Below are 11122 nucleotides of genomic sequence, written 5' to 3' on the forward strand. Positions count from 1 at the left end.
CACTTACTAGCTGTGTGACCTAGGGCAAATCAGTTAATTTCCCATGCCTCAGTTTCCTCAGCTGTAAAGGGGAGGGTAGGTGAGATGACCTCTAAGGTCCTTTCCAATCTAAGAGCCTATAATAAATAAGTCCCACTGGTAACTTAGGGTCTGCAAAACATTTTCCTCCCAATAACCTTAGTAAGTGTGCATTATGGGTGTTATTATCCCTGTTTCACAGATGAGAAAACTAAGACCAAGTAAAGGGAGTTATCCAGGATCATGCAAGTAATAATTATCAAAGAAGGGACTCAAATTCACATCTTCTCACGCCTACAATGAAAGGATTTAGATTTAGAGGTAGGACTTTGGAGATTTCACAATCTCTCAGGTGCTGGGTGAGAGATCTGAGGGCCAGGGAAGTAAAATGTCTTGCCCCAGGACACACAATGAGTAAGCTAGACCAGGTCCTCAGGCTCCAAAATCAGTACTCTTGCCACCATATATATCATGCCTCTTACACTGCCCTTTCCACTAAGCCACACTGCCTCCTCCAAGAGCCAGGATCTAGAACAGGAGTGGGGAACCTGCGGCCTCGAGGCCACATGTAGCCTTCTAGGTCCTTGGGAGCAGCCTTTTGACTGAGTCCAAGTTTTACAGAACAAATCCTTTTATTAAGGGGATTTGTTCTGTGAAGTTTGGATTCATTCAAAGGGCTGCACTTGAGGACTTAGAGGGCCATGTGTGGCCTCGAGGCTGCAGGTTCCTTACCCCTGATCTAGGAGAAAGGTCTGTGGACTAAGAGTCTTTAAGACATCAGGATGTTGGGGAAGAAGCACTGAATTTGGAATCTGAAGAACCTGGGTTCACAGATCACAGAAATTTATCACCTGGCAGTCAACCATCTGGTGCTGAGCTGCTCTGCACTTTGCTAGGCTGTTCTGAGAACTGCTGACATCCCTGGGCCTGAATCTGAAAATTTTCCAATTTGGCAGGACTGCCCTAAGTTTTACTGCTGTTGTGACTTTCAAAAACCTCAGGGGCTAGGGGCAGCTAGGTGGTGCAGTGGATAGAGCACTGGCCCTGAAGTCAGGAATACCTGAGTTCAAATCCGACCTCAGACCAAACACTTGACACTTACTAGCTGTGTGACCCTGGGCAAGTCACTTAACCCCAACTGCCTAAAAACAAAACAAAAAAAAAAAACCCAAAACAAAACAAAAACCTCGGGGGCCACCGGCAAACCCCAAGGGGGCATCAGAGGAGGACTTTAGCCAACAGGCCCCATCTGTAAAGTGAGGACAATAATTCCTACAATAATAACTTCATAAGATTGCTTGATGATCAAATGAGAAAATATATGTAAAGCGCTTTGTAGCAATAATTTGAATTGCTCCAGATATATGTCACCCTCATCTCTTTAGTTCAATTACAAGCTTGTTAAGGTCAGGAACCTTTGTATTGCTTCTATTACATACACATACACATACATATATGTGGGTATGTGTATATATATGCATATATATGTGTATAGATAGATATGTTGGTATTCGCATATACATATCAGTGTGTATGTATGTATGTATGTATTATGTATGTATGTTGGTTGATAGATCAAGGGAAAATGGCAACAGGATGCCTGAGCTCAGTGCTCAGTGCTGTAAGCCTTTGTGAAGCAAAGTGGTTTACCTCAGTTCTTCCTAATTCATGCCTGGAAATTCCCTCAGGTGGGCACAAAGTTTAAGGTGAGGCAGCATGGCACTAGGAATGAGCCCTGACTTTGGAGTCAGATGTCTTGGGTCCAAATCTCAGCTATCCTACTTTACTGCTTGGGATCTTTGTTCCTTCATCATCAAAATTAATCGTTGGACTAAATAATAATAATAATAATAATAAATAATAATAGCTAGCATTCATGGTTTGCAAAGCACTTTACAAATATTATGTTATTTTATCCTCACAACAACCTTGTGAAGTAGGTGCTATTATTACCAGTCCCATTTTACAGATGAGGAGACTTGCCCAGGGTTGCTCAGCTAGGAAGTATCTGGGGCAAGATTTAAATGAAAGTCTCTTTAGCTCTAATGCCCACAAGCTAACTATCTATCGTACCACTTGGCTGACTCTGAGGTCCCTTGCAATTCTTGACATACCTACCGGTGGGCTTATGATTGAAGGGGATGGGTGGGATGAAAAATGGATGAAAAACCCCAAAGGAAAGACTGGGACCCAGGAGCTCTGGCTTTGATGGTCTTTGTTTCCTTGGAAGGTAGTTTTAAGATCATAAAATCTCTGAATTAAAAGAAACTTTAGCAGGTCATCTCGTCTTGTCATTGTTGCTGAATCATTTCAGTCTTGTCTACTCGTCATGACTCCATTTTGGAGTTTTCTTAGCAAAGATATTGGAGTGGTTTGCTATTTTTTTTCTCCAGTTGATTTTGCAGATGAGGAAACTGAGGCCAACAGGGTTAAGTGCCTTGCCCAGGGTCACACAGCTAGTAAGTGTCTGAGACTGGATTCGAACTCATGAAGATGAGTCTTCCTAATCCTAAACCCAGTGTTCTATCCACTCTGCCACCTAGCTGCCCCTCATCAAGTATACCCCCTACTTAAAAAAAAAAATCCCCTCTACAATATATCTCTTGATTGATCACCCAGTGATTGGGAGCTCATTATCTTCCAAGGAAGGCTATTCCAATTTTGGATTGCTCTAAATTAGGAAGAATTTCCATAAATCAAGTCCAAATTTGTCTCTTTGCAAATTCCATGCATTTCTCAGAGTTCTGCCCTCTGGGGCCATCTGGAACAAGTTTAACCCTCTTCCAGCCCTTTAGATAGTTTTTATATTTTCTCTAAGACTCTTCTGCAGGCTAAATGTCCTTGTTCCTTTAGCCTATTCTCAGATGACAGACCCTCCACCATCCTGATTGCCCTCCTCTCTTCAGCTTATCAGTGTGCTTCCTATGGTATGGCTCCCAGAATAGAACAATGTGCTCCAGATGTGGTCTGATGAGGACAGAGTAGAGCAGGAAGGGTTACAACCTCTTGCTTGCCTGTGTATGTATTTATATTCAAGTGGAAAAAAACCCCTAAGGGCAAAATGTCATCCAAGTAGCTGTTTTATTGAGAAAAAGGAATGGAAATAGGCTTACATTGATTGTCATGGGGTTTTATAGGATATAGAGCTAGGAGGGTTGTTATTGACCTTCCCCTACCTCACCCCCCTCATTTTACAGAGGAAGAAGAAAGTAAAGAGACCTAGAGGGGCTACCGTGATGTGTCCATTATCACACAATTAAGGAAAGAGGCAACAGAAACAACCGGGGGAAAGGCAAATGGGGAGTGGTGCAGTGAATACAGCTCTGGGCCAGGAGTCAAGGCAACCAAGTTCCAACCCAGCCTCAGACACTTAATAGCTGGGTGACCTGGGGTAAATCATTCAACCTCAGTTTCCTCAATTGAAAAATGGGGATGGTGAAAATAATAGTACCTCCCTCTCAGGATTGTTGAGAGAATCAAACATATAATAAGTACATATTAAGCACTATATAAGTGTTTGGCTATTATTACTACTATGATGGAGTGAGTTCATATTCATCAAGTGCTTGGCACAATGCCTAGCAAATAGTAGACATTATATAAATGCTAGCTGTTATTATTATGAGTACTATCAAATGAGATGTTTGCAAAGTGCTTAACACAGGGCCTAGCACATAGTAGGCAAATATATAAATGATAGCTGTTTTTATGATTATTATCACTGTCAAATGAAATAATATTCATAAAGTATTTAGCCCAGTGTCTAGCACATAGTAGATATTATATAAATGCTAGCTGTTGTTATTATTATTATTATTACTATCAAATGAGATATTTGCAAAGTGCTTACCATAGTGCCTAGCACGTAGTAGGCACTATATAAATGCTAGCTATTATTGTTATTATTAAGTATTGCTATTTTAGAGCTAAGATTTGAACCTTGATCTCCTGACACTAAAACTTGTCTCTTTGCACCGTACCATGCCATGGAAAGGACAAGATGACCCTTGCCTCCCCACTTCCATAAAAAGCAGCAAAGGGCTTAGATGACGCATACGTTATATAAGCAGTGGATACTTTGGATATTTGATTTATGAAAAATGAAGCTTTTAAGTTAGAGAATGAGCAGACCAAGAAGGCAGCTTGCATTGCCACAGATGTCAGTGATTGTGAGAAGGCCTGCATAAGAGAGACAGCATGACACAGGGCTATAGGCTATGCAGAGTCACCTATACCTCAGTCTCAGTTCCTGCTCTGCCACATAATAGCAATAGCTAGCATTTAGAGAGCACTTTAAGGTTTGCAAAACACTTTACAAATATCTCATTTTGTCTCACAACAACCCTGGGAGGTGGGTACTATTATCACTATTATTATCCCCATATTACAGACATAGAAATTGAGATAAACAGGGACTTAAGGCACATATTGACTATGTGACCCTTTACGAATTATTAACCTTTCGCTTCAGGCAGCTAAGACAAGCTACATGGGGATAGAAGGTTCATCGATAGGAGCTCCCTTTACCAATGAAATCACAGGTCTGATTTAAAATAAATAAATAAAGGCCTTCTTTAAGGGTTTTTACATTGTACTAGAGCATTAACTCTTTACACCAAAGAACTGAATGTCTAACTCTGGTTGTCAGATATCAGAAAACCAAACTGAGTGAGAGAGATATTTTTGGGAGGTAAGAGAATCTAACTGGTCCCTAAAATCATGCTCTATCCATAGCCACTAAGTCTATCTATGGGTCATAATAGCCCTGGACTTGACCATTTTAGGGATAGGGATGAGATTGAGAAGTATGGGGCAGAAGGAGATTGTTTGTAACAAAGGAAAATTGAAGTCTGGAGAAACTTTCAAGATATATTGCTATGCATATTTTGAGTTACTAGGGGAGGGGAAATTCAAAATCATAAGAAAAGTTGGCATTTTACATGGAGATTTAAGAAAAGAAAGTGCTTTCCTCACAATGATCCTGTGAGGTAAGTGGTGAAATTTTTATTATCTCCATTTTACAGATGATGAAACTGAGACTCACAGAAGTAAGTGACTTGGCCAGGGTCACATAGAGCCAATATCTAACCCAGATCTCTTGACTCCAAGCCTACCACTCTTCCCACCAGAATAAAAAAAAAAAAATGTTAAGAATAATCCTAGTTTATTTTACAGATTAAGAAATTGAAGCCCAAAGAGATAAGATTTCACTGGTCTAAGATCAGTGGCAGGTCTAAAACCAGACCTTGAATTCAGGTCTTCTGATTCCTGTCTTATATTTTCATTCTACCAAATCACATGCTTCTGTTGGTATTTCCCCTATGGGGCAACTCTAATTTCTTACGCCCGCCTCCTGATTCTCTGAAATTGAACACCTAACTCATTTGATCCATTTATCTTACCCGGTTTCTCTTATTTTTCTATTTTTGCTCTCAAGTTTGTGGGAGTGTGTGTGTGTGTGTGTGTGTGTGTGTGTGTGTGTGTGTGTGTGTAGCTTGGGACCTGGATGTTTTCTGCTTCTCTGCATTTTCCTACAATGTTAAGCAAGCTGACACTTCCTCCGGGTTTTGTTTGCCCAGCATTGCTGCATAGAGAGAAAGAAAGATTGCCTAAAATACCTCAAACCAGTCACAGGGCCTTTCCCACTGGCTCCCCTCTACTAAGGTGCAATTAGGAATAGTATTTGTGTATTGTAAATTTCCACCTGCCCCGGCTGCAACTCCTGGGGATTCATCCTGGCTTCTCCCTTGTTATTTTCCTCCTCCTTGTCTGCACTGTCCTGGTACCCAGGACATCAGCCTGGGGTCATCCACTCTTTGTCAATTCCTCCATCTTTTTAAGCCCTCAACTGATCATAGGTGATTTCCAGCTCTGTCCCAGTATCTCCCATCTCTATGCTTTTGTCTTCTTTCACTTTATAGGGTCTTGCTGCTGTGGCAGTCTTCATTCAAAGATTTGGAAGAGAGCCTGCCAGGCATCAAGACCACCATTCCTACCTTCTTCCTCTAATCATAGCAGACCAACAATCATACCCTCTCTTTGGGAATGAAACCAGAAAAGAGAGAGGAGTGCACACCTGGCTCACTCTGCCTTCCTGGAGGCCAGAGACTTGATTGGAAAAAGTGTTTGACACAGTGAGAATGGGGTGCCTTGGAGACCACCATCCATAGGAAGAAAAGGAACCAAGTGACTGCTTGATCCTTGCAAGAAACAAACCTGTTGCTCTCTAGATATCCTCACAGACAAATCCAAAAATAAACCCCTGGAGGTGCTGCCACCACAAGTCAAAGAGAAACTGAGACATGCTATGTATGCCAGGCAGCCCTGGGCATCCAGCCAAAGCCTTGATATTAATGGAAATATCACCATCAACCAGCAAGTGAGTCCTGTCAGACACAGTATCTTCCCTTGACCCTTAAGAGGAAGGGGTGGGGGTGGGGCTAGGGTTTGCCAGCTCCAGCCATGGACAATCCCTACTTGGTGATCTCGATGTCTCAGCATTAGATTCCCAGAAAGAAAGACTTTAGACTTGCCAGGACTGGGTGGAGGGGAGTGCTGGAGAAGAGGTGGATGGAGTGGATCAGTGACTCAGCACTGATGATGTCAGTCAACCTCACACTCAGGAAGGAGTCATCCTCATAGCCCCAGAAGGCTGGGGAGAGCAGCTCAGGGATAGCCCTTGGGAAGGGAGAGGAGTTGGGGCATGTTTGAGGAAACAGCCCTGACCACAAGAAAACTTTTCAAGCATCTTTGCCCTTGGGATACCTGAAAGCTAACTCAGACGTTTCCCTGTGAGCAGATGAGGGGGAGGGGGCCAAGGCCCCAGGTGCTGAAAGTATCATGAGAAATAAGAGTATTGAAAGACAGCCCCAAGCAGTCCTGGCTGTCAGAGAAAACAAGTCAAGTCACATGGAGCAGGTGCAGAAAGACCCGTCACAAGGGAACAGTCATTGATGGAGCAGAGGAAGTATCAAAGACATGGGCCCTTTCTTGTCTTTCATCAGAGTGTGTTTTTGTCACAGAATTTTTTTTGGGGGGGGGGGGGGGGTTCAGATCTACAATTTGAGATAGAAAACTTCCAAGGTGGAAGCTCTCTCCACTTGTACAGATGGATAGTCTTAGAGAATGGTCTGGGGCACTGAGAGGTTAAGTGGCTTGCCTATGGTCCCCCAACTAGTATGTGGCAGAGGCAGGTGTCCCTGCCCGAGGTCCACTCGGGACTTGCCTGGCATAAATCACACAACTACCAAACGTCAGAGCTAGGATGATACCTTGAATACGTTTATTTTCAGTTTACAGATAAGAAAACTAATGAGACCAATGTCTGATAAGAAGTCTGGAGACCCAAATATTTCAGAAAACTACATGACACTTGCTAGGATTCTGATAGCCATGGGCCCTTCAGCCGGTCCTTTTTCTGTTTGTGGCCCCAGGGGCAACAGCCTTTGTCCCCGCCTCATGAATCCCAGACTTCCAAGAGAGAAAACAGCTTACCGAGTCTGGGACAGCCTTCTGGGACCAGCTGGTCCCCAAGAGCCAAGAACGGGACGGCCAAGAGCACCAGGATGACAGACAGCATGCTTCCTCCTCTTCTAATACACCATTCTCCAACTGGGTGGTCTCACTTCTCCCAGTGTCCATTCGTCATATCAGGTTCAGTCCCCATCCCTGGGGAGCGCTGTGCTTCCCAGCCGACTCCGCGCCCCTGTCTCGGCTCCCTTCTCCGCTCCCAGGCCGGCTCCTTCCTCGCCAGCCTCCTCTCGCTAGCCAGCTCCGCTCGCTCTGCGCTTCTGGTTCGGCTCCTCCGGCTCCGCGCTCCTCTCCCCGCCTGCCTCTGCAGCCCAAGCCGGGGCAAGAGCAGCGAGCAAGCGAGCGCCCAGACTCCGAGTTCCCTCTCTCACTCCCTCTCTTGTTCACTGCTCAGCCAGCCCTGACCGTTTTAGCTCAACTTCCCACTTATACATGACTCAGAGCAGTGGATAGTCCTGGCAAACACAGGAAAACATTTGAGGAACTCAGCTCTGCTGCGGCTGTCGACTGTCCCCATGTGCGATTGTGAAATCGGGGACCGATTGAGCAACGGCAGCCTGGGCAAGAGGGGAGACGTGAGGGCGGGGTGCCAGCAAACACTCCACACCTGAGCGAGGAGACGTGAGAACTTATGTTTATAGCACGCCCTGAGCTTTCATAGGCTGATTTCTTCTCAGCGACACAGTTGAACGTCGGTATTATTGTACCTGGTTTACAGACAAGAAAATCGACGCTCAGAGAGCTCAGATGACTTGCTAGGGGACCCTAGAGTAAGTTAGTGGTGCAGCAGGGACGTGAAGTCAGTCCTTCCTCACTCATAATAATAACTAGTATTTTATACAGGGTGTTTCCCAAGTCCAGGCAGTTGGTTTTAAACTGACTTTTGGGAAACACCCTATATAGTACTTGTAAAGTGCTTTACAAATATTCTCTCTTTTTATCCTCCTAACAGCTCTGGGAAATAGGTGCTATTATTATCCCATTTTACAGATGAGAAAACTGAGGCAGCTTAAGTGACTTGCTTGGTGTCACACAGCTAGTTAAGTGTCTTAGGTAGGATTTGAATTTCAATCTTCCTAACACCAGGGCCAGAATTCTACTCATTTTGCCACCTCTTTAGTCCATTGCTTTTCTTAAGAGGGCGGAGGGGCAACCCCTCCCCCCCAACCCCCCAACCCCCGCTCCTGCAGAACTCTGTTTGGGAACAAAACCTTGGGGGGGAAAAAAAAGGAGGGCACTCCTTTCTTCTCCCAGGGTCACTATTAGGAAAGCAGCGAGCAGCTTTGGAATTTAGCTAAGGGACAAGCCTCTCCCTCCCTACATAGTGATCAGTTCCTTAGGCTCAATGGTCCCTGCCTCAGGCATCCACATTAATAACTGCCCTTTATAGTTTACAAAGCACTCTCTTCACCGGTAAGGTAGATGGTGCAATTATCACTATCCCAGGTTTACAGATGAGGGTACTGAGGCTGATGTGTGTGCTGAGAGCCAAGATCCCCATAAGATAATAGATTCAGAGCTGGGAAGGACCTTAGAGATCATCTCATTCAACCACCTCATTTGATAGATGAGGAAACCAAAGCTGAGAAAGGTGAAGTGTTTCATTCAAAGTCATAAAGGTAATCATAAGTGATAGGGCACGATTTGAACCCAGGTCCTCTGCCTGCAGGGCCAGTGATTTTTCCACTGTATTTCAAATGCTTCATTTCTTTCAATCAGTAAAAGACAACCTTTGCCACTGGTGATCTGTATCAGAATGTTACAGTATATGCCATACTGGATTGTTATTTCATAAGCAAGCAAGGTTGAGCCAGAATCTGAAGAAGCTGACTGCAAGCTTTTCACTTCTAGAACCTTTAACTTGAGAAATCAGAAAACTGGGTGGTGAAGCAATATTATTGCTCTATACCTATGAGCATTGAGGTGTTGCCTCTCTGCAAGAAGCACAGTGCCTGGTACATAGCAGGCACCTTCAGGAGTTTGAGCCAGCTCAAGCCAGCTTAGGAGAACTTACTGTTAAATTCTCACTGTGAGCATTTACTCCTTTTTTTTTTGCTTTTTGGTAAGGCAGTTGGGGTTAAGTGACTTACCCAGGGTCACACAGCTAGTAAGTGTTAAGTGTCTGAGGCTGGATTTGAACTCAGATCCTCCTGACTCCAAGGCCAAAGCTCTATTCACTGCACCGCCTAGCTGCCCCCAAGCATTTACTCCTAAGAAATCCACAAAGGCTACAGAATAAGAGCTTGTTTTTCTATTGTTGATCATCTAGATAAAGTGATAAATAAAATGCTAAAAATGCAGATTAAAATTAAAAGTATATTATATATGTATATATATATATATATTTTCCAGAGAGCTAGTCATTAAATATTTGCCAGCACACTCCTGCTTAATAGTCATTGAGCCCATGGACAAGTGCCTACTATGTGGCAGGTAGTGTACTAAGTGCTGGGAATGCAAAGGCAAAAGACAGTAGTCCCTATTCACAAGGAACTCACAGCTAAATGGGGAGGAAAGACAATATGTAAACTATGTCTAAACAAGATATGCTGGAAATAATAAACAGAAGGAAGGGGCATTAAACAAATGCTGATTTGAAAGGCAGTGTTGTCTGGTGGAAAGAATAGAATTTGGAATCAAAGGACCAGGGTTGAAATTCTAACTCCACCTGTGTGACCTTGTACAAGTCCTTTAAGGTCCTGTCTAGGCTTCTGTTTCCTGACTTGTAAAATGAATGTTTTAGACTAGGTTTAGCCTTTGAATTGCTCTCCAGTTCTAGGTCCATGGTTCTCTGACCCAACAGGTTGCCCAGCAGTGATAGAGTTAGGACTGACAGCTGCCTCCAATCCAACACTTCGTCTGTTGCCATTGTTTGTCAAATGAAGAAATTCTACTACCTTTCCAACCCAGAATGTATAAACTGAGACCCACTATAGCCAAATGGGCAAAGAGATGTTTCCAAGGTGAGTGGATGTGAATTTCACAAACCAGCACCATATGCCTAGAAAGGACAGAGAAGAGCCGTGCCAAAGGAATGAGTTGATGGCAGCTACCATTTATCAGGGGTGGGGAACCTGAGGCCTCAAGGCCACATGTGGCCCTCTAGGTCCTCAAGTGCAGCCCTTTGACTGAATCCAAACTCATCCTGTGAAGTTTGACACAGGCCAAAGGTTCCCCACCCCTGATTTAGACTAAGCTGAAGGGTCAGGGAATTTATTTTCAAGTTTAGGTTCTAAAGGGGCAGCTAGGTGACTCAGTGGATAAAGTATTGGCCCTGGAGTCAGGAGGACCTGAGTTCAAATGCACTAGCTGTGTGACCCTAGGCAAGTCACTTAACCCCATTACCCAGCCAAAAAAAAAAAAGTTTAGGCTCTACAGAGGTAACTGATAGACCTAGAAAAGGACATAGAACAAAAAAGTAACTCTTTGCTGGCTTGTTAATTAAGTTGGTTCTATTCTGTTAAAAATTGCTTCATGTGAAGATTTTACTCTTTGTTTTATAATATTTATTAAATTATTCATTACTGATGGTTTATTAGTTTTATAGTTTTATTATTATTATTAGTTTTATATT

At 43.6% G+C, this 11122-nt stretch overlaps 1 protein-coding gene across 2 annotated transcripts in view; it reads right to left on the bottom strand.

The window, feature by feature from the left end:
- LOC114049654 (interleukin-6 receptor subunit alpha-like) overlaps positions 1 to 8171 on the bottom strand; it is a 62924-nt gene extending 54753 nt beyond the window's left edge. For both annotated transcript variants that reach the window (XM_027870932.1, XM_027870931.1), the window contains exon 1: positions 7513 to 8171. In XM_027870932.1, coding sequence (XP_027726733.1) covers positions 7513 to 7597 — 85 coding nt within the window. In that variant the 5' untranslated portion in view covers positions 7598 to 8171. The remainder of the gene's footprint in view (positions 1 to 7512) is intronic.
- Positions 8172 to 11122: the final 2951 nt, after the last annotated feature.

Source organism: Vombatus ursinus, unplaced genomic scaffold, assembly GCF_900497805.2.
Source record: "Vombatus ursinus unplaced genomic scaffold, bare-nosed wombat genome assembly UNPS02014798.1, whole genome shotgun sequence".
Classification (NCBI taxonomy): Eukaryota; Metazoa; Chordata; class Mammalia; order Diprotodontia; family Vombatidae; genus Vombatus; species Vombatus ursinus.